This window comes from Tiliqua scincoides, chromosome 1 (assembly GCF_035046505.1).
Source record: "Tiliqua scincoides isolate rTilSci1 chromosome 1, rTilSci1.hap2, whole genome shotgun sequence".
NCBI classification, from domain to species: domain Eukaryota; kingdom Metazoa; phylum Chordata; class Lepidosauria; order Squamata; family Scincidae; genus Tiliqua; species Tiliqua scincoides.
In genome coordinates, this window is record NC_089821.1 from 88,079,204 (window position 1) to 88,103,693 (window position 24,490).

Consider the following 24,490-nt stretch of genomic DNA (forward strand, 5'->3'; position numbering starts at 1 on the left):
GCAAACCTTAGGACAAGTGGTACAATTCCTTGTATATTGAAGGGCCCAATCCTATGCTACCCTGGTGCAGCTCAGCACAGCAGTGCCAAAATGGCTGCTACTAAATCCTGCGGGGCCAGAGCAACAGCCAGAGGATTCCTTGGGGTAAGAACTCCGTGTAGAACTCCGGCAACCTCGATGATTGTCTATTTGGATGTGTGCCAGCTACATGTTGGACTCCATGGCTCGAGAGGCAGGATAGGATTTGGTGGCCGCCGTCCCTACTCCTTCCACCCTCTGGCCCACCCTCCCTCCTCCCAGTTTTGCTCCCTCCCAAACTTCTCCCCTCCTCTTCCTCAAAAATCCTTCCCACCATCTGGCAGAGACACTCCCCGGCTGGCACTCTTCCTCAGGGTCCAGCCAGCACAGAGGCCCAGCACTGAGTGGCACTGGCCTCTCCAACAGTACCACGTGTTCCCCACTGGCAGTGAAGTGCCTTATGGCACTTGCGTGACAGCCATTGCTGGGGCAGCACATGGCCTCCTGGCACTGCCCGGGCTTAGGACTGGGCTGTAAGTGAGTCTTATTGTTACAACAGCATTTACTCTCTTAGCATTGCAGTCCTAGCATGCAAGGATTTTGCTGTTTGGTTTTTCCTTTTTTGCATATTGGTAAGTGTCCGATGTTTCCCCTATATTTAAATGACAACAGACAGTCAAGAATTAAGAAGGTAATATTTTGGGGTCCGAGGGTTTAAATATTTACAGTAGCACTGGGCTGGTTCGCACATGCATAAACGTCACTTGATTAGCCATCACTTGTTAACTCACAGCCGAATGTACGAATGGACTCCATTGAAAGACCTGTGTTTGCAGTGCCATGGAAGTTCAGTCTATGGAGTTTGATCTTCACAGTTGAATCTGCACAGTGATGGCTCACTGACACGTTATCACAGTCATCAAGTTAAGAACTGGCATGAGTGAACCAGCCCACAGTTGAAGGACTATCTCTTTTAAGGGGAAGAGCATTTTTCATTTAACCTGATTAGGAAGAACTGTCCGAAGGAGAAGGTGAAGTGGAATTTGTGACAGATAATCAACATTCTGCTTAAACAGTCATGGAAAAGAGAACAGAGCATATCATCCAGAGGACAAATATGGTGTTTCACTGTGGTAGTTGTAATCAGGGCAGACCTTCTGCACCAGTTTGTAATCAACACTGTAAAAAGCAATGTAAATACAGATTACTTTAAATGGTTTCGAACACAACCAGGATACATGGCTTTGCGTCTGCTCTTGGTAGCAGATCTTGGAAGGGTCAAAGTTGCACAGTGCCGTTTTCTTGGCCCTGTCCGTTTTCTCATATTCAATTCGACAGTTGAAAGACTTGGACTCCTTGGTCTCTAGTGTTGACTGTGGTGAAGATTCAAACTCCACCACCTTGGAAGGGGGCACCAGGCTCACAGAGACATTTCCAAGGCCTGTTGAATTGTGCCGGAAGTAAACACTGAAGGTTCCATTGCCGTGGTCAACTATTTTCCCTGTGATAAGAAGGTTCAGCTTCACAGTTTTGATGTTAGAATGGAAGTCTCCCCACCCAAACATCTTCTTGAATTTTCCAGTTTTTACAATTGGCCTGCGTTTAGTTCGTGCAAGAGATTCCTGAACCTCAGTGATGTTGGATAACCAATCCCAAAAGTTGTCTATGCTGTCCGAGTATGTCATCTGCCCATGTTTCAGTGCTGGAGATGGCTTAACAAAGAGGCGTAACGGGTTGATGATCCTTGAATGGACTACATTATCAACAAGTGTGTCTGCAGCGTCTTTATCCTCCCAGTCCAGTATGTCTGTGGCACGTATGATTTGCTTAGCATCACAAAATATCTGTTTCAGAAGAGAAAGAGAAAAAAAAATTAGTACTAAAAACTGAAAATTTGACATTGAGTGACTTTTGCATTAACTAAGGTAAGCAAACCAGCCCACAGATGAAGGATTATTTTCTTTTAGAGGGAAGAGCATTTTTCATGCAACCTGATGGGCAGCTCAGTCCTATGTAACTCCCCATGCTGCAATGCAGCCATGCCAACAGAGTGTGTGCTGCCTCTTGCAGGGCCACAAAGCCCTCTTCAGGGCAAGGGAACATTTGTTCTCTTGTCCTGGGGTAAGCCCTCACTGCTCTGCAGGGTCTACTTGGACCTGTACTGGCTATACAGTCAGCTATGTAGGCACAAGTCTTAGTGGATCCAGGAAAGTGAACCAAGGCCAGGAAGGGGGATAAGATATCAGTGGTGCTGTTGCTGCTGCTACTACCCCTTCCTGTCATCAATGTGTCCTCCTCCTTGCCTAGATCACTGATCTAGTCCTTCCTCTCCCCACCTCCCTTTCACCCACTGCACTGAACTACCCTGGGTCCTTCCCAATCTGCTGGTGCATGGCCCTATTAGGATTAGGCCATAACTGTATTAACTGAATCTAGCTAAATTGCAAAGTCCTGAATTAGTTACATTAAGTGATAATTTTTATCAATGATTTATCTGTAAATATATATATAAATAAATTCTCAATTGTTAACTTGCACTTTAATTTGCAAAGTTATTCATGTTCTTATTGCACCAGTGAAAGAGAAACATTCAACTTTGGGGGGGGGGGGGTTGTTACCTATAAAACTCAGGCCTTGATCTGTTTCAGAGCTGCCAAATCAGAAATGTTGTCAACTCTCCCATGCCAGTGGGTCTGGGAGTTGCAAGCACAGGCATCTGGGAACAGGGCTATTCCTCTGAAGTCACTCTGTTCTCTGGAGACATTGAAACACCCTTATTGTGACCCCAGACTTGGGTGAGAATGAAGAATAGAAGAGAAGTGACTCACAACTAGACAGATTTCACCCAGTTCCTTTTGTTCTACAATTGTTCCTATTGATACAGTGCTATCCATGTCCATTGACCACTACATAACAATGCAATATGGTGAAGACAAGCAAACAGCTTCTGTGACACTTAGTGCCTATTCTGCAGTATGTGTCAATTAACAAACTTTTCTGCAAGAGGTCTAGAACTTTCAGATCACAACTATAACAAAGCATTTTTTAAAAACACAGATCAGATCTTTCTGACTCAAGTAATATACTTTCTAAACTGATACGGTTGTTGATCACCTAAATAAGAAAGGGAATGCAGGTAAGCTGGTGAGCGTGTGGCAGCCATGGACCTCCATAGCCCTGCGCCACAGTAAAGCTCCACGATGGCGCCCCTCCACGGGCTATCACCACCCCCTGTGCAGAAATCTGCCCCCCCACTCACCAGAGGCTCACAGAGCCTCGCACAACCTCCTCCCACGCCGGGGAAACCTCTGTGAGGTTCCCTGGCGCTATAAACTGTGCTTCTGGTGAACTGGAAGCACAGTTTCCACCCCTGTTGGGAGCCTCAGATAGGCTTCTGCAGGGTACCAGCGGCCTGCGCCTGGGGGATTTGCCCCAGGCTGCTTAATGGCAGGCATGCAACCGGTGTGTGTGGGGGAGGGGAGTTGGGCAGGCAGAGGAAAGAACAGGGTGGGGAAGGATGTGGGAGTGCCTAGGCAGGGTGATAGAATGGGGAGGGGGATGGATCTGGGTGGCACTGGCATATAAGAACATAAGAACAGCCCCACTGGATCAGGCCATAGGCCCATCTAGTCCAGCTTCCTGTATCTCACAGCGGCCCACCAAATGCCCCAGGGAGCACACCAGATAACAAGAGACCTCATCCTGGTGCCCTCCCTTGCATCTGGCCTTCTGACATAACCCATTTCTAAAATCAGGAGGTTGCGCATACACATCATGGCTTGTACCCCATAATGGATTTTTCCTCCAGAATCTTGTCCAATCCCCTTTTAAAGGCATCCAGGCCAGTCGCCATCACCACATCCTGTGGCAAGGAGTTCCATAGACCGACCACACGCTGAGTATAGAAATATTTTGTTTTGTCTGTCCTAACCCGCCCAACACTCAATTTTAGTGGATGTCCCCTGGTTCTGGTATTATGTGAGAGTGTAAAGAGCATCTCCCTATCCACTCTGTCCATCCCCTGCATAATTCTGTATGTCTCAATCACGTCCCCCCCTCAAGCGTCTCTTTTCTAGGCTGAAGAGGCCCAAACGCCATAGCCTTTCCTCATAAGGAAGGTGCCCCAGCCCCGTAATCATCTTAGTTGCTCTCTTTTGCACCTTTTCCATTTCCACTATGTCTTTTTTGAGATGCGGCGACCAGAACTGGACACAATACTCCAGGTGTGGCCTTACCATAGATTTGTACAACGGCATTATAATACTAGCCGTTTTGTTCTCAATACCCTTCCTAATGATCCCAAGCATAGAATTGGCCTTCTTCACTGCCGCCGCACATTGGGTCAACACTTTCATTGACCTGTCCACCAGCACCCCAATGCCAGGATCCTGTTCTTCTCTCTTCCTTACTTTCTTTGGTTCAGTGCCTTCAAAATGCACCATATCCTATCCCCCTTCCTTGGGCCCAATCTGCTGACTTGGGACACTGTGAAGTTTATAGCTGGCAGAGATTCAAGTACCTCCATAGGGCTGGCTGGGGTGTTACTCAGGCTAAGGGGAAAAATATCCCCTTACCCCAAGAAAACATCCAGCCATCTCTTAACCTGCACTGCATACAGAGCAGGCCATGTGGCCTGGCTGCACCAGCACAGGCTAGGATTGGACTGCCCATAATTAAAGAATACAGGTGGGGCCTATTTATCTGCGTTAGTTCCGTTCCGTGACTCGGCACAATTAACAAAAAATGTGTTGTGCTAAATTCCATACAGTTAAGCAAATACACTGCAGCCTGACACTTGGGGCTGGAAGGAAACTAAGGCAGCTGTTATCAATTCCCTCCCCTCCCCTCCCCTCCCCTCCTCACCCTTTCACAGGAGGGATGCTGAGCTTTTAAAAGTCCAGTCCTATGTATTTCTACTCAGGAAAGTGTGGAGAGTATTGTAGCCTAAATCTCATGCTTTACTTGCTGGGAAGGCTTGCTTGCTGGAATGTTTTGTTTCCATAGGCTGGAGAGCCTGCAACATCTGGGGGGGGGGTATTGGGCAAACACTCCCTGGGTTTTTTAAAGCAACCCCCTCTGTTGCTACTGAACCTGTCCCTGTGTGTGAGAGAGTGAGAGAGGGCGCTCCACCTTGCTGCACGTGCTCTGGCTACAGAGGTTTTCTGCCCCCTCTTCCCCTCCTCAGCCTCTTTGCAGGCTCAGGGGCTCCAAGAGTGTTACTGTTCCTTTGCAAGGGGAACCTCTTCCATGGCTCCAGGGCTATTTCCCTGCCTGGACAAAGAGTTTTTGCAGTGTTATGGGCTGCCTGGAAAAGGATCTAGATGCCATCCAAGGGCAAAGGAGCCAAAGGTGTGTATGACTTTCCGTTCCCCCCACCTGATTCACATTGAGACAAATCTGCAGATAAAAAATCCGTGGATAAATAGGTTGCACCTGTATAATGCAATACAAATATATTGCAAAGCCTTTTTTAACCACTATATTTATATCATTAGTGAACATAGCAGTGTGCCTTTGTTAGGTCACTTCCTGTTGGTTAACAAAGTGCAAAAAGTAAAGAAAATATTAAATGAAACCTATGTAATCTGAAAACCTGATGCTATTTTGTTCTTCCTCTTACCTTTCCTTGAAACCAATTATATTGGAATATTTGTCCTAAAAATAGTTATTTTGTACTGTGAGAGACCTTTGCATTTAAATTGGCTGCTTTTTGTCATACATTTGTTTTGCTGTCTTTGCCTTTCTTCAATTCCTGGTGTGGACACGTATGAAGTAATTCTTTAGACAGAAAGCATGATATATGAGAATGTTGCCTTAGTCTGGTTTGTGATTATGTGCCTTTTTTCTGAATTAGTGTTATTTCTGCTTGATCTGTTGTTGTACTAAATATTTCCAGCTATCAACACTCCAACTGATGGAGCATTTTGATACAAATGAATTTAGCCTGCATAAACTAAAGCCCAGTCATATACATATACAGTTTCAAATTTTTGATGTTGTGAAAATTGGCGTCTTGTCACAGATCATCAATTCTCTACCACAGTTTTTATACTCTGCTATTGCAAAAGGACCAAACTGCATGGATTTATGTTTCACTTCTGCAAAATATGCTGCAAAACACGAGCCAGGAGAGCCTCTCATTGTCATAACAAAGTTGTAAGAATGAAATTTACATGAAAGTTACCTAATTCAACCTTCCACAGAGGTGCATGATGACTCTTTAAGCTATTCAATCTTCATAACAAATTCATCCTGAGAGGAGCCATAGCTTTATGACAGAACACTTGTTTGTAGCTGTAAGATCTCAGTTTCAACCTCAATTTAACTTTTGAAAAGCTTGTTGGATTGCAGCATCCGGCTTGGGAAATATATCTCCTCGAGACATTAGAGAACTGCTCCCAATCAGCCCAGGGATCCCCAACTGGTGCCTGCTTGTGCTTGAGCAACCATGGAGTGTCTACTCGACATTGCCATCTAGCTGCCACCCCACCTGCTCTGCAGGCTTGTGTTATGAAAGAGGAAGTAAGAAGAGTATAAGAGAACAGAAGGCAGAGTGTCTCCTTCTCTTTTTGCCTATGCTTCCTCTTCTGCTCCCTTTCCCTTGAAACACAGCAATGTGCTGAGCAAAACAGAGCTTCAAAGAGTATTGCACTAAACAGATCAAGATGACTAAACCTTGACATATTTTATAAGTGCTGTGTAGCCTTTTTCAAATAGCCTGAATATTTCATCCCTGAGCGACTGATCGCAGCAACAAATTCATTCACAAAAATAGAAAATCTCTGATATGGAAAAAAAAACATTAACCAGTTGTGGTGATCTCCACTGTAGATTCAACTTCCCATTCCCAAGTCAGGGGAGTGCACTGGACCATTGACTAGGTGTGAGCTAAACTCAGCAGTGATCCAGGAAGGTTTTAGTCAAGACTAGGGGTCTCCAAACCCCAGCCCGGGGGCCAGATGCAGCCCACGGAGAGCCTCTATCCAGCCCACAGCCAGCCTCTGATCCCCTGAGAGCCTCTGGCCCAATTGACCAAACACAACCAGAGTTGTGCTTTTGGGGTAAGGGAATGGGGGTCCTTTTATGTGTGTGCTTTATTTCTTGGGCTGCGTTCGTGCTTGGAGAAGTCCTGGACACTTGAGCCCATTCATTTATTCATTCATCTAAGTTCCATCTCTAATGCATTTATTTAAATTTTATATTTAATTTTTTTTCCGGCCCTCGCCACTGTGCCATGTATTTGATGCAGCCCTTTGCCTGAAAAGTTTAGAGACCCCCTGGTCAAGACTATTGTTCTATGAGGAGACCAGACAAACGCTTGAGAGGGGAATGCTATGTGAGATGTGACATAAGTCTCTGGACAAAAGGGAGGACATGACAGGCTGGAGGACATAGAAGGCCAATTCTATGCTTGGGATCATTAGGAAGGGTATTGAGAACAAAACGGCTAGTATTATAATGCCGTTGTACAAATCAATGGTAAGGCCACACCTGGAGTATTGTGTCCAGTTCTGGTCGCCACATCTCAAAAAAGACATAGTGGAAATGGAAAAGGTGCAAAAGAGAGTGACTAAGATGATTACGGGGCTGGGGCACCTTCCTTATGAGGAAAGGCTACGGCGTTTGGGCCTCTTCAGCCTAGAAAAGAGACGCTTGAGGGGGGACATGATTGAGACATACAAAATTATGCAGGGGATGGACAGAGTGGATAGGGAGATGCTCTTTACACTCTCACATAATACCAGAACCAGGGGACATCCACTAAAATTGAGTGTTGGGAGAGTTAGGACAGACAAAAGAAAATATTTCTTTACTCAGCGCGTGGTCAGTCTGTGGAACTCCTTGCCACAGGATGTGGTGCTGGCGTCTAGCCTAGACGCCTTTAAAAGGGGATTGGACGAGTTTCTGGAGGAAAAATCCATTATGGGGTACAAGCCATGATGTGTATGCGCAACCTCCTGATTTTAGGAATGGGTTAAGTCAGAATGCCAGATGTAGGGGAGGGCACCAGGATGAGGTCTCTTGTTATCTGGTATGCTCCCTGGGGCATTTGGTGGGCCGCTGTGAGATACAGGAAGCTGGACTAGATGGGCCTATGGCCTATTCCAGTGGGGCTGTTCTTATGTTCTTATGCTTCTGAGACCATCTTTAGCGTACAATCATCCTTAAGAGTTCTGCCATGTAGGGGGAGAAAAAGGGGGAAGAGTTTCACAGAAGGGGGTGCTTCTATGTCTATGGGTTGGGTATTTTTTTTCTTTTTGCCCACAATTTCCATATAAAATCACTGATGTACCAGAACAAATATAAAGTGCAAATTCAGAATAAGGTGAGGAAGAGAAACTGCAGTTTTCCTATCTGCTTGCAAATTAAATGATTCCATCATATTTATCAAATATGATCAATTTATCAAATGAAATAATATATATCTTGACACAGTTTTTCATCACTGTTATAGAATATATTATACTGTTATATACTATATTGTATCAGAGTTTTCAGCATCTCAGGCTCAAGCCCAGTAATAACAAAAACTATAATAAATAATCAGAGAATGTTGTCAATGACTTTAAAATGTGTCTACATGCGCACACACGTACATTCACCGTATAACACTGTATTCCATTACTGCCTGTTTTGGTAAGAAAATTATGACCAACTCTAATAATTCTTCATAACAAGCAGGGTTTGAACTTACTGATAATTAAATGCTTTTTTCCCAAAAGAAAAGGTTGTGATCAGTTTTACAGTAGCAGATGTGATTGCCATCAGGAATGCAGTAAGGAGTTTAGGAATTAAGTAACATCTTTCTTTAATTGCACTATGCCAGACTTTCATATGTGATTATTTTCACATGTTTTCTGGAATTTGTTTTGTGATGTGTCTTTGCTTATACTGTCACACCTCTACTGGAAAACTGTCTCAGGGTTCTAAATGCATCTGTACACCTTCCATTGCTAGAAGTCTGTGCTTAAGTTTGTAAGACGTAAGTCTGTACAGATCTTACAGGAACTTGGGAGAAGGGCCTTATTGCACATTAGTAGCTTTGGGTAGCTTCAAAATGGTGGTATTCTTGTGTTGCATACAGTCTTTGTCCTAGAACAACAGTGCTCCCGGAGATCATAGCCTATGTCCATATAATCTGACCCAAACTCTCATATCATCAGAGGGGGCTTTTGACTGTGCCACCACCAGTAGAGGTAAGAAAGATGTCCTCTGGAAGACGTTTAACTGACATTGTGGGCTGGCACTTTGAACGAGATGGATTTTAATAGTTGTGTGATCCAGGTTGTTTGTTCTGTTTCACTGTTTTAATTGTTTCTATGTTTTATGGTTTTAGTATTGTTTTAGTTGAATTGTATTGGTTTTATGTTGTCAGCTGCTTTGAATCCCCTTCAGTATGGGAGAAAGGTAGGATATCACTTCTGCAAAATAAAAAATAAATAAAATAGACCAGTGTGGAGGAAAAGGACAAATTCCCAGTCCTGGGAGCATTCAATGGTATGCTCTTCCAATATGCAGCAGTAGCACAATTCACATAGCATAGGATCAGGTTTAGAATTGTATCAGGGCAGAACTATACTGTACACACCCAGACAGAGGAGGAATAAAAAGGGCTTCTTGAACAGCTGCTAGGTTACAATTCACAACTGGTTAGTTGCAACTCAGTGAGTTGCAAACCTGTTTATCATTTATTCTACCTTTTCTTTCAATTCCAAAGGGCTTCCCCACAAATCCACATGCAACTGATTCAGGCACAGCATTTTTTCTGCAAACAGATCGATTATCTCATTGTGGGTGCAATCCTGAGGAGGAGATGGGCAGGCACAAGTCCCTTGCACCAGCCCATCACTGTGGCAAAAGTTCTGTAAAGCACTTTTTGCACTGACATGGAAGCAGGGAAGCAACGCGGGACCCACTCAGTCAGGGCAACAGGTAAGCCTGCGCCAGCCGAGCTAGGCCAGCGTGGGGTCTGGGAGGGCATGGGGAGGGTGGACAGCAGGCTGGCCCGTGGGCAGACAGGGAATAAGCAAGGGCAGGGCCAGGATCTGCCAGTTATGCCATATCCTATCCCAATTCCCAGGCAGCCTGAGGCAGCACCAGGTTGCTTGGATCTGCGCCACCTCTTCAGGTTGGGGCTGCTGTGGCATTGCTTAGGGTAAGAGAAAATGATTCCTCTTGCCCTGGGCTAAGTTGCTTTTGGCCCCAACCTTGCATTGGATGCAGGGCAGGCCCACTGGCCGGCCTGCCCCATGGCAGTTTAGGATTGGTCTGTGTGCCTCCAGGAAGATTTATAACTATGACTACCACCAAAATGGCAGTTGCTCCCATTGCTGACCATACCCAAGGAAAAAAATCAGGCAACTTAAAAAAAATAAAGTGAGGCATAAAATCAAATAAGTATTTAAGAAGGTAACAAAAATGGCTGACAATTGACTAGTAATGTGCCCCACACAATCAAATGACAAACTGATTATGTGCCCAGCAGAACTTTTTTAAAAGAAAAAGGAAAATGGCATAGTAATCAGAAGAACAAACAAAATGAGACTTGCCAAAAAAACAAACTAATGGTCTGTACCACCCACACACAAAAATGTCAGTGGAACCACCCAAATGAAACACATGGACAAAGCAATGCCTGGAAAAAGTGGAATAACGGATACACAATTGGAGTGGATGTGCGGCTTCTCACAAAACATGGATTTTCCATGCTTGAAAATAAACCAAGTAATTGCTGTTAAAGAATGATCAAACAACATTGCTGTATAGACGTTCTAACAGAAGTGAGTATACAGACAATGGGAAATGCATGTTAAACACCTAGGATTACATCCACAGTAACACTTCTGTGAATGGAAATGTACTTCATGAACATAAGGTCTCTCCACTTATGCAGTGGGTTCTGTGCAAGCAGAAGAAGCCTTTTGTGAAAACAGAATGCTCCTTCCATTCATGGAGAAAGCTTGCATTCAGGAGTGTGCTTCCATTCATGGAATTATGACTGCTAGACTCTAGAGGCACCTAGTTATAGAAGGAACTGATGTATTTTTAGGGAGGACATTTCAATTGCTGCAACTTGGAGGGAGGAAATATGAGGGTTTATGGGAAAGAAAGTGTCAGAAACTGTGGTGACAGTTGCCTAAGGACTGAAGATTCACAAGAGCTGGGGTAGTGTAGAGACAGGCTGATTAATCTTGTAGAGAATGACCACACTTTAGAACTGAAAGTGGAGACACAGCCATAAAGGCTCCTGTTTTATAGCCATGACACTTGACTAAGATCAGTGTAATGTTTGCAGGAAGCAGATTTTTGCAAAAGACATCTCACTGCTGTCCTGTTTTCAGTATGGAATCCACGTTTACTCCAGATCCTTTTAAGCAATTTATTTACAATTAATAACTCTTCCTATTTCTTTTTCTTTTCTGGCACTATGGTGCATTTCTTGTTTCCAGTTTTCAAATATCATTTGTATAGCCATACACTGTGTTAGGAATGAGGTTCAGCAGAGATGCCATTCTCAAAGAAAACCATTTGAGTCCAAACGATGTCTGATTTGTCAGTAATGTCATATCCTAAAGTTTCTGGAGTGGATTGAAGAATAGATCCAAGTGCCTGCTGCATTTGGAATTGGCAAATTCAGTTTCCCACCTGGCAATTTATAAAGTACCTTTAGTTATTACAGTTTTACTGCTCTAATGAAAAGTGGCCAGAAATCCCTTGTTCAATAGCTTATATAATTGGATTGCTTTAACAATTCTGTCCTGTCTCCTGTAGTTAACTAAAATGACAAGCTGCTTCAGCAGAAAGGGGGAGAAAAAGCTCTCATGATCGAATCTTGCAGCCCATTAAATTTTCTGCTTGTAAATGAATCTTATACCCTTCCCGTAGAGAGGTACAGCCACACCAACATCTCTGCTGACAAAACTGAAAGCAGATCCTGCTGCATGAAAACACGGCCGTCAATGATTGGTCGTATGACTCCCCCCAATGCCATATCTCTTCTGAATCTTTAGGGAATTGTCAGAGCAGCATAATAGGAAAATGACAGAAAGTGAATGAGGAATGACAGAAGTGAACGATATATCAGTACGCTAATTGCAGATATTAATATTTTCTGATGTAGTATATCATTGTCTGAAAAGCTGCTGCTGGTGATAAATACTAATAGGAAGCTTGGAACGTAGCTTGAGCAAGGACAAAGAGAGATAATTTCAAACTTTGCTAAGCTTGTCCAAAGCTTTATTTAACTGTTTTAACTTTTTACAAAACACCACTCAGTGCCAAATCAAACACACCACTTATGCCAAATCATAAAAAGAACTATCAAAAAATATCAGTGAGAAGCATACCAGGCTTTGTAGGCTAAGGAGTGTCCTTGTTGAAGTGGTAAGCATCACACCCCCTTTTTCATCCACCAGCAATTTGGGAAGTCAAATTTACAATGTTCATATGCATGGCAAAACAATGTTTCATCCTTTACTGTACAAAAATGTAAAAAGAAAACTAAAATGTTGATTAAGTTTAAGAAATCCAAACTGGAAAAATGAATATTCTGGATGACAAAATGCAAATAAATTCCTTAAGATAAATAGCAATGATGACACACCTAGACTGGAAGCATCTGGGGCCCCATTATAATCCCTCCCCAGCACCACAAGGAATAGCGGCGCCAAAATGTCTGCCACTGTATCCTGTGGAACTAGAGAAGGTGCCGCAGGTCTCCTTGGGGTAAGGGAATCTCGGTTCCCTTACCCAGTGTTGAGCACAGCTGGCCCAGATGGGTCTTTTTGGATCTGCACTAGCCCCTGAGCTGGCGCAGAACCACGGAGACCTGTGTCGGGCAGCTCAGGAGTGGGGATAGGATCTCGTGGCAGCCCTAACCCCTCCCAGGCCAGATCCACCTGCCGGCCATCCTACCTCCACCCATTTCAGCCTTCCCCAATGATTCCCCCACCACAAAATGCCATCCTGCACAGTGCCAACTGGCTCTGGCCTCTCCGTCAGCACTGCAGGTTCACCACCAGGGCCAGAAAGCCTTATGGCACTTTTACAATGTCCAGCACCAGAAGTTAGGTTGGAGTGCTGGCACCAGGCAGGACAGGATCGGGCTGTGGGTTGCTTATCTAAGGCCCAAACCCTAACCAAATTTCCAGCACTGGCATAGCAGTGCCAGTGGGATGTGTGCTGCATCCTGCACTTGGGTGGCACTCACAGAGGCCTCCTCAAAGTAAGGGAATGTTTGTTCCCTTGCCGCAGAGCTGCACTGCCCTTATGTCAGTGTTGGAAAGTGGGTTAGGATTGTACCCTAAGCCTCCAACTGCACAAAGCCTGTGTGTATTGTGAAACGGGATAATCTCTTGCCCGACTATTGGATGTGGTAGAACTGTTATAGATCAACCTTTTATCATCACAGGTATTTCATTTAATTAATGCCTATGTTATGCCCTTTTAAATGCCAGTGTAAACGTTGCTACCAGGTAACACAAGCACCAGCTTTATGTGCCAGCATATGCGGATGTCAGCCTAGGATGATGAACTATTTCACCCAGAACTCTTACACCCAAAATGGACACTAGGACACTGCCATTCTGAGCCACATGGATAAGGAGGTCCCCACTTTGTCCTTATGTAGGGTTATTCATACTGGGCTGGACCTAGATCTTGAACTGAATTCAACATTGCGCTTGGGTGTGTCAATAAAATTGACAATAACTGACTCTTCCTATTGAGCGACAGATCCCCATGCCAGATCACAAGCACATTCAAGCATATCTCTGAATTCAAATCAAAATCTGAATCCAGCCCAGTAAGAGTAATCATGCATAGGCAGGTACCACTGAGACAGTGTCATGGTGAACATACTGGAAATGTACTGCAGACACCTGAATTTCAGTTCCTATTTAGTCATCAAGTTCATTGATTGGGACCTTGGACCAGTTACTATTAGCTAGACCTGTCTGTCAGGATTGTTAGAATGCTGAGTTGCTGTGCATGCTGCTAGGAAATAGGGTGGCATAAACATGTAATAAATAAAATGCTGGAAAGGAGACCCCCAGCAGCTGTTGTGTCTTATATTGCTAGACTCCTTTTTATAGAACAGGAGTGGGCAGACTTTAGGTTACTGGGAGTTATTTTTTTACCAGAGTCTTGGGAGCTACCAGCACAAAACAACAGCTTGAGAGGCAAAGGATCTTGCAAAATGGTGCTTCGGGGAGGCAGAGACAGTAGCAAAAGACAGTTTATACAATAATTTACATTTTTGGTTGCCTTTACACACCTCAGCAATGCACTCTGTCCAAAATTGTGCCCATGCTTCAAGCAAGGCTGGGACAGGTTTTAAACGTGGCTTCCTAGAAGCAGGGTGGGGCACAAGAAAATAAACTCGAACCTTCAAATTCGTAAGGTTTACGAGTGACTTTAAATCACTATCCGAGCAAATGGTGGATACAGAGCGCTCTAGAGGCTACCAAAGGTGACTTGAGGACTTGATTTACACACGTTCCCTCATTAAGAGGGGATATGAATTGCCCCTTTGTTACCTGCATGTCAGAGAACATTTTCAATTTACCATTTAAGCTCTTGCTCCCCAAGAAGCACGGAGGATTTTCATTTCCCTCTGAAATAACAATGCACATGCAGATGCTTCAACACCTCTCTGGACTGCACCCAAATTAGTTTTTGTGGGTTGCGGCCTGAAACAGGCACAGTTAGCTCTCATTTCCAACCAGCACCTGCTGACCACCCGTCTGCCGAACTTAACAGTTAATGGCCCTCCCCTCCTGCGTACTTCCTTTAATGCCTGGGAGATTTCATTTTACCTTTGCTAAAATCAGTTCATTAAAATACTAATTTCAAACTGTAATTATCTGTTGGTTAGCTCTGCTGGTTGAACAAGCTATAGTGCCGATATACTCCTAACTGCAGGAAAGTTCACAGATGTTCCGGTCCCCAGGAGCCTCTGTCATGCTTAGAGACAGTCTTGCAAGAGATTTCGGAAATGTGCTTTTAAGAGTGAGGCATTTGTTCCCCCGTTCATCTCAGTATAGAAGCAGAAATCGGGGGCATGTAGTGAGAAAGGATATTTTTAAAAAATCAGGATAATCGCAACAGACCGCTGACGTGAATGGCACCTGCCTTTCCTTTAAGTACAAGAAGACTTTATATTTAAAAGGTATCTAAATCAAAGCACACGCTCATCGATTAGTTTTCTCATCTGAAATTAGTGGCAACCCCCAGGCAGAATGGCAGCAAAACAGGCAGGGGGAAAATGGCAACAGCCAGAATAGTCTTTGGAGCCTCCATCTACTAATCTTCCCAATGGTCTACCTGATTACCTGGTGTTGGCATCTAGATACAGTAATATGGAAAACAAAACATACTCCTAAGTCTCTCGAAAATCTTTCAAATATAGATAATCATTGCAAGTGATTAGTATCTTTGTATTTAGGCTCACACTAGAATGGGAAGTGTCCTGTGTCCACCAAAACTGACTTCTGCAGCAGCTGTAGTCCCACAGCTGTGTCCCTGAGCTCCTGTATACTCTTGCACTCCTCTATAAGCTGAAGAGCAACTGTAGCAGGTCAGTTTCCTCCCAGATGTGACACTTAGGGAATGTATGCATTCCTGGGCCTGGTGTGTATGGCTTGTGATAGTAGTTGCTGCCTTGTGCCCATGGTAATGCCCCTAGCATCCTGTGTGGGCAGTAAGTCTGGGTGAGATTGGAAAAAGGAAGATCCCAGGAAATTTCTGGGCCCCTTCCTTTGGCTCCTGGGCGCCCTTTCTGACCCTGGGCCTGGATACAAATTACCCCCTCTCCTAGGCTCTACATCCATCCAACCAGCTCCAAAGCAGCTTCCATCTGTTCTCAGAAATCCAAAACTTCAAAGAAAGTGCTAGAGCTGAGAAAGAGTAGCTTTCCCTTCTTTGGGAAGGGAAGGAACTAATGTTTAAAATTTAAATGCAATGACAGTTTTATGCTGCTAAGATAACTATTCAACCAGACTATTATCTTGTCTGAAGGCAACTAAATCTGGATTTGTCAAAGACAGTGAACAGGAGTTTCTGATGAAAGGTGTTGAACAGGGTAGTAAAAGAGTACAAGACTTGCTTCTTGAAATATGAAGCAATCCTAGTATGGGAACCAATTCCCTGACCATTTTGCTTCAAATACAAGGTGGCACTCATTATCTGTGTAGGTTCTGTTCCCAGTATCTCCATGGATACAAAATCCACAGATTGGGGGGGGGGGCATCAAGCCTTCCAGACCCAACCAGAGCTTGGCTCTGGACAGGTTTGGATGGCTACAAGTGGCCCACCCTGCAGGTCTGGAATCTATGGGTTTTCAAATCTATGGGTACCAAACCCACAGATACCAATGGCCACCTGTATTCATTGTCACAGTATTACATCTCTCATGAATCTGCCACAACCTACTCCCCATGTCAGCCACAAATAAGAGTAAAGGCTTTGGAACATACTAACAGTGAAATCCTATTCACATTTACTCATAAGAACATAAGAACAGCCCCACTGGATCAGACCATAGGCCCATCTAGTCCAGCTTCCTGTATCTCACAGCGGCCCACCAAATGCCCAGGGAGCACACCAGATAACAAGAGACCTGCAAGGCTTCCTGGGAATTGTAGTTAAGAACATAAGAACAGCCCCACTGGGTCAGGCCATAGGCCCATCTAGTCCAGCTTCCTGTATCTCACAGCGGCCCACCAAATGCCCCAGGGAGCACACCAGATAACAAGAGACCTCATCCTGGTGCCCTCCCTGGTGCCATCCTGGTGCCCTCAGAGTGAGACTCAGCTCAGTATTATCCGAATTCACACTGACCTGGTAGCAGATTTCCTAGATTTCCAGGGTTTTCCAACTAATGTCTTTTTCAGTCTATATGTGATAGAACCAGGGATTGAACCTGGAACCTGCAAAGCATGTGCTCCACCACTGAGCTACCACCCCTTCTTGTGTCCTACTTACTAGATATTTTTCTGTCTCTCATCTTTCAAATTGGGGAATAAACATTTAGAATTGTTTAATTAAAACTAAAGGTATACCTAACAGCATTGATAGGAAGGAAGCTGAGTGAATTTCAGAACTTCTATTATTGTAACACACCAGAGATAATTAACAAAGGAAAATATTACAGTTATCTGCACCCTTTGAGAGTGTAACTAATGAACCTCTAACAGCTGCTGCAGAAAAATCAGCAACACTATCACTATCAATTCTGAGACAAAGCACAGCTGACAGATGTTTGAAGTGATAAATCAGTCTGCACAAGGATTAAAATGACAAGCCCCAAAAGACCTTTAAAAAACAAAGGTGTTGTAATAGATGACTTCCAGGTTCCTTGGATTCTGTCATAATGCAGGCCATGACTGAAATTTGCCAGGGGAAAGAAATGTAACCATGAGTGTACTTGGACCAAAACTGAGCTTACTCTGCGTTGGCTTGGTCATGTCGTGAGAATGGATGATGGCCGGATCCCAAAGGATCTCCTCTATGGAGAACTCGTGCAAGGAAAGCGCCCTACAGGTAGACCACAGCTGCGATACAAGGACATCTGCAAGAGGGATCTGAAGGCCTTAGGGATGGACCTCAACAAGTGGGAAACCCTGGCCTCTGAGCGGCCCGCTTGGAGGCAGGCTGTGCAGCATGGCCTTTCCCAGTTTGAAGAGACACTTTGCCAACAGTCTGAGGCTAAGAGGCAAAGAAGGAAGGCCCATAGCCAGGGAGACAGACCAGGGACAGACTGCACTTGCTCCCGGTGTGGAAGGGATTGTCACTCCCGGATTGGCCTTTTCAGCCACACTAGACGCTGTGCCAGAACCACCTTTCAGAGCGCGATACCATAGTCTTTCAAGACTGAAGGTTGCCAATACCTGTCTTCTTTAAGGAGCGATTTTTTTCATGGTAGCAGTACTGATGTCATGCTGCTGAACTGAGTCTCATGGCTGGGAATGAGTGATAAGAAGCCAGAACTGCATGGATGCATGATATAAGAGCGCTTCATGTTATTCATACATTTTAATCAAACCTCTCGTAATGCTGAGTGGTTGCATTTTAAATGCAGCAAATGTTATTATTCAAAGAGGATACAAGCCATTCCCTTTGCTTTGTTAAAAACCAAAGCTCATAACATGGTGCTGATGGATGCTCTAGAAACCCATTCTTTCCCATGCTTGCTTGAGGGATACTTTGACCAACTGTGGAGGGAGAGACAGTAGGAAGTAATGGGAGAAGCAAATCAAAACTCCCACCTGCAAACTTTGGGGCTCAAGGATGGTGCTGACAATGCTGGATATGATCAGTGAGCTCATACTGCTAGAACCACAATCCTGCCACTCCTCAGTGCAACCTGGCTCAGCTTCAGCAGTTGTAGCAACCGCTTCTGAAAGTTCAGGACATACACACTTACCTGCCTTTGCTACCAAAAAGCCAGTACAGTATTGGAGAAATTCCTGACATTGGATGGTTTGGCATTCTTGATGCTCTGGGGCTTCCATTCCTTGCGTACATGAACAGAAGAACGATGCTTGCTCTTGAGATGCTACTGCCTTTGAATTCTCTATTTTTAAGCTAAATAATATGAGAAGTGCACAACACCCAGGACTGGTCTGTCAAATGTGCAGCACACAGCTTATCAAGCCTGCAGTGATCTGCAGAACTGTACACATCTGCTGTGTCGCACAGAGACAGAAGAAGGGGGTGTTCTATAGGTCTGTTTTAGGAAATGTGTGTGATCAAATGAAAGTATTACATGAACCGAAACCAGCAATCAGTTGAAGAATTTCATCACCCCTCTTTCTGAGATGCAGTCCCCTCTCCTTCTCAGAGATTAACTAATATCACTCAGAGCAAAACTGGGTGCAATATTAATTCCTGTAATCATATGCAGGTGCATACTGCGGCAGCTGTGGTTCCCTCATGTTGCTTTTTGGTTCTGTATCTGAATGCATGGTTAGTTTTTTGTGAAAGCTTTGTGACAACCTGCTAGTGAGACAAGCCCTACTGTCATTAAGCGTAACAAGTAGCACTTACTGCAGTAATCAGATAACCTTTCTCAATATTCCCCTCTCTCTATTTCCCTCCCCTTCCTCTACCATTTGCCTTGAATCATTTTCTAGATCAGCAGTGGGCAAACATTTTGGCAGGAAGGCCACATCATCTCTCTGATACTGTGTCAGGGGCTGGCACAAGCCAGCATGTAGAATACACATGCCAGCACAAGCCAGCATGTAGAATACACAAATTCTACATGCCAGCACAAACCAGCACAAACACACATGCCAGCACAAGCCAGAATTTGTGTATTCTACATGCCAGCTCAAGCCAGCATGTAGAATACACAAATACAAGCATGTAGAACCACATGAGAACTATGAACTGTTTGCCATACACTTCTTGCACAGTGAAAACATGCAGACCAAGCCAGAAACACATGGAGATGTAAGTTGTTCAGAGGCAATGGGGGGGCAGGTTTAAAATAATGCCAGGAAAAACATGGAGACTATAAAAGGCCTTGCTCCAACTCGGCCCACAGCTCGCATCTGGTGGTCATGAATGGCAGTCGTGGGCTCACAGTCTCCGAAGGGCCAAAGGCTCATTGGAGACTGGGGGGTTCCCTGCAGGCTGGACTGAGGGTCCCTGAGGGTTGCAAATAGCTCACAGGCTGGGATTTGCCCACCCTGTTGTAGATGAAAAGACCCTGACTTCTTGGTGATTTTTCTTTTTTGGGTAAAGCACCATATACATAGATGGCGCTACAATAATAATATTCTTCTGCTTTCCCAATCCCAGGCAGAAGATGAAAGGTCTCAAAACAGGAGTCAACCATATCAAAACTTTTTGAGAAACTAGAAGGTTATTCCCTTCCAATCTAGTTTCAAAAAGAGGTTTCTGTCTCTGCATTTTTTGCACTGATGCTGTTCTTTTGCTTCTTGCCCTCTGGCAATCATATGTTCAGGACAACATCCCATTTACCGATAGGCAAGTAGCAGTTACTACAAGGCCTATCTAGTGCAATAGTTGTGTTAAACTTCTCATGCCGCATCGGATACAGGTATTTCTCGCTATGCAGAAAGCACAGCACTGTGTGTACAAATAATTTGAAAGACTGCCACTCCTCAGTCAGTTCTCATTATCTATTAGGGTTAGGTTCCTGGAAACCTTTGCAGATAGGTTTGATCCTAAATTGTTGATCTTATGGGAACAATGGGGTTAAGTTCAAGGAGTACTTTCTGTGCCAGCAGAGACCCTCAAGAAGCCAGCAGGGTGCAGTAGGAAGTGCCAGAAGGTCTCTGAATGTTGCAGTCACCTTCCAGAGGCTGCAGGGACCTTCAGAATGGCATCCACAACAAGCATAGTTGCAGTTGTGGAAGCATCCACTAGCCATTTTAAAGCGAACCATGCTGGTCACTGGCACTGTTCTGAAGGTCCCTGCAGCCTCTGGAAGGGCTCTGCATAGAATATTATGAGAACAGAGGCGCAGATACAAGAGAAGGTAGCAATTCTGCCCCTCACAGATAAGCAAATTCGCAGAAAGTGAATTCGCATATAAAGGGAACTGATTGTATGTGGAATCATATTTGTAACTTTTGATTCTTCAACTTCTTTTTGTCATTTAAACACAAGAACATTGAGAAACACTCCTGCAAAAAATGCAACATCCACTGACAGTGCAAAAGCTAAATCTCTTCAGTTAAACCACCCATCTATTATTTGGAAAAATGTTGTTCAAACTAGACATCACTTCAAAAGCTTGGACAATCCCATGTTTGGGAGTCCCTGCATTTTTTAATTTTAATTTTATTTTTAAACAAAAGGCAGCTGCAAGAGATGCCGTTCTGGACTCAGCTTGTCTGTAGGGCGCTGTCCCTCCTTCTACCATATCATTTTCCCACTGAAAATCAACCCCAAGCTGCTGTTTATTGTAAAACCACAGTACATATAAACCAGCCCCAGGATGACAGCAAATGAACCAGTCATTCTTGTCTAGCTCCTTTTGGAAAACGACTTGGGACATCATCCCGTTTCCCGTTAGGGACATCATCCCTGGGACATCATCCCTGGGTCCCGTTAGGGAGAAGGGCGGGATAAAAATAAAGTTTTATTATTATTATTATTATCTGGGGAATCTGACATTCAGGCTGGGGATTCAGCTCAATATCCATGTTTAAGATAAATGGGCAGTTGGCAGGAAGTATGGAGAAAGTAGGAAGCATGACTGCAAAATTTTACCATTGCATGTACAAAATCATAATCATGCATGCTTGCAATGAACAGGTACATGTAAGTAATCATTCAGTTAATGTTACACCTCGTTTGGCTCTGAGCACTACTGAACACTACACTACATCGACAGAGAAGAAGCAAAAGTGGAAAGTGCTCTTCTTGTGGCAGTACTCCCAAAATGGCAATTAATGGAGGGCTGTGCACTCCATCGGCAGCCATTTTATGACAGTGGAACTCACTTCAATTGTGGCAAAAGTCTCTGCCATACAGCCCAATCCTGAACAGAATTGGGCTGTGCAACGGGGTGTGCATGCAAGACATTGGAGCCTTGGGTATTAAGGCTGCAATCATGCATTGCGATGTTTTGAAAGGTCTTGACTGAATTAACATATTTCTCTTTTCTAATGTTTTGAACCTTGAGACTGGATAGGGAACCACTTCTTTTCCTTCTTCCTCTTCTGTGTTTATAGCAGGGAGTACTGATTTGTTTGTTATTTAATGTGAAGCAATCTAAATAAAAACTAGCAGCCCAATCCTAACTAACTTTTCAGCCCCAATGCAGCCATGCCAATGAGGCACATGCTGCATCCTGTGGTGGTGGGGAGTCACAGAAGTCACCTCTAGCAGCTGCCTTGCAGCTGCATCGGTGCTGGAAAGTTGGTTTGAACTGGGCTGAAAACCTTGCAAAATAAGTCTTTGAAGCAGGGCTTATTTCTGTGCAGATGCCTAGGATCTCACTTACAAAACTTACTCCAACCACCTCCCTCACTCTTCAATTTCAATCTCTTTGCCCTTAGAATTTGGGAAACGTGTGATGTTGATTAGGTCAGTGGAGTTAGTAGATGAATCCCTGCACTTTCAGTGGCTGTAGCAACAAAAGTTGGTAGCAAGGATGGGAGGGAAAGGAGATGGGGCTGTACCAGATGGAGGTTATTAGTGAAGCAGAGCTGGCAAGGGCCTGACATAGGCACTTCCTGGGCTGCAAGGATCCTATGAAGCTCTTCTGCCAGGACTTTATAAGGCTAGTGGGAAACCAAACCCATAATATTTCACAAACACACACACACCCTTTTTTTACTTGGATACCTCATCTATCTTAGTGATGGCGGTTACCAGCATAAGCAGGCTGATGAGCAACTCAGAGAGCTCAGCCTTCACTAAAGCTGCAGCAGTACTACCAACCATTGCTCTGACCAACTTCTAGTATACTTCCCAGGATGGAAGAAAGAAGGAGATTTGCCCCCAGCAGGTTCCCTCTCTCTTTTTCCTGCTGCTTTCCAACAGTAGCTGTTCAAACCTTTAATCTTCCCTGACCTATCAGGATTCACCTTTTCAATCTCCAATATGGCCTATAACTGCTACAAGTTTCAGATCATTTGGAAAAGAAAGATGAAATTTAAAATCTAAAAACCATGGAGAAAAAGCAGGAAAGACGAATCTTTCTAAAAAAGATGTTTGCAGTGAGACTTCATAGCTTGGAGGAATTTCTTTTCCATTCAAAGTCACAAACCATGGATCACAAGTAGAAAGCACCATGCAACTACATATGAAATAAAGTAATATGTTACAACCTGGTAAAGGTATATTACACATTCTAGTGTGTAATAAAGGGAAAAAAAGTTACACCATGTTTGTATTAATGCAGATGACCAAGCAACTACATGCTGGAAAATCTGTACTGAGATTTAGTACAAATTCATATGTTTTTATTCAATTAAAAACTGAAAATGTGGCCAATGTGGTGGCTGAAGTTTCTGCACCCTAAGGTAATGAAGCACATCTTTTTGACAGTTCCCACAGAGGCAAAACAAAAAGGTTAAAAACAGCACACATAATTGTAAAAAAAAAAAAAAAAGTAAGATAATATTATTTCAGCTTAACTATAACAGAGATAAACTACAGAAATGAACATCCCTGAAATGCAATCATCACAACTTCACTGATAAAACTGAAATATTTTCCAGTATTAGAACTCAAGGAGAAAAATGGAATAAACCTGGTTCCTGAATTACTGGTGTGTGTTTTTTTCTGGGCTTTTACATTGATAATAGCAACTCATAAGGTTAGAACCAAACTGGTAGTTATGCCTTCTGTGACCCAAAATTTCTCAAGGTGTGTATGTTTAATAAATACTAGTGAGGAAAAGGTGCTTTTTGCACTTGCTCTGGGTCACTCTGCAATTTGTTCTTAGGTTGAAGGACAGAGCTTTGCCATGGAAACAGATTCTGGGGCTAAATTCTAGTCATGAGTCCTGGAATAAGTCTATATTAAGCCATGTCCCATCATTCATCATTGCCCTCTCAATTCTGTGCTCATGTGTTTTCCCTTTTGCTTTCCATTGCCTTCCCACCCTAATCTTTCACTACTTCTTTAATGCAAATATCTCTTTTCCTCTTCCCCCCCTCCTAGGTCAAACCAAATCACACCAAACCAAACCAAAGATCCAGGCAACAGTTCCCTTGTAACAGTAGCAAATCAGATGCCTCAAGGAATGCCATCTACAGGGCAAAATCCAAATACAGGGCAAGGAATGCCATCTACAGGGCAAAATCCAAAAAGTAGTCAAAAGTAAGTAAAAGTAAGTCAAAAAATCCAAAAAGTAGTCAAAATCCAGTGATGCCCAAAATCCAGTGATGCCCAAAAATCTGCCATGGCATTTTTAAAAACATCTTTTCTACCATCTGCTGGTGCAAGTCCAAGTGGATCTGGGTCGGGGATTGAGGAAGGGAAACAGAATAGAACATCACCGGTGTGATGGACATCACCGCCGCTGTCGTCAATACCACTCCCTTCCTGGCCTCAATCTGCTCCCTTCCCTAGATTCTGCAACCATTCTGCCTTCCCGCCTCACTCTTGGCTTTGCAGCTATGGTGGGGGCCAGTGGTGGACCTCCCTAGCCCCATGCCCTGGGGCAAAGGTCCGCAATTTTACTCCCCACAGGATACCGCTGCCCCCCATGAGCGAATCCACTTCCCCCCACTCACCACAACATTCTGGAGCCTTGCATGGCTCTAGGACGGACTGGAGTCACACTCTTACACTCTGGACAGACCCACACTCTTAAACTGTGTTCCCGGCAAACCAGAAGCACAGTTTCCAACTGCGTCGGGAGCCTCAGTGAGGCTTCTATGCAGTCCTAGAGGCTCACAAGGCTCAGTGCCCAGGGCATTTGCTTCTTGCACTTAATGGCAGGTCCGCCACCGGTGGGAGCAGTGGATTACAGCAGATTGGC

The 24,490-nt window shown here is 44.1% G+C and overlaps 1 protein-coding gene across 1 annotated transcript; it reads right to left on the reverse strand.

Moving 5' to 3' along the window:
* Positions 1-1,009: 1,009 nt before the first annotated feature.
* On the reverse strand, positions 1,010-1,718 carry NXPH2 (neurexophilin 2). The gene has a single exon (XM_066639106.1). It carries the CDS (start codon positions 1,701-1,703, stop codon positions 1,119-1,121), a length of 585 nt encoding a protein of 194 aa, XP_066495203.1. The 5' UTR covers positions 1,704-1,718; the 3' UTR covers positions 1,010-1,118.
* Positions 1,719-24,490: the final 22,772 nt, after the last annotated feature.

Excerpts from the sequence above, each read along its gene's own strand:
- NXPH2 (XM_066639106.1), bottom strand. The coding sequence starts at position 1,703 with ATGACATACTCGGACAGCATAGACAACTTTTGGGATTGGTTATCCAAC.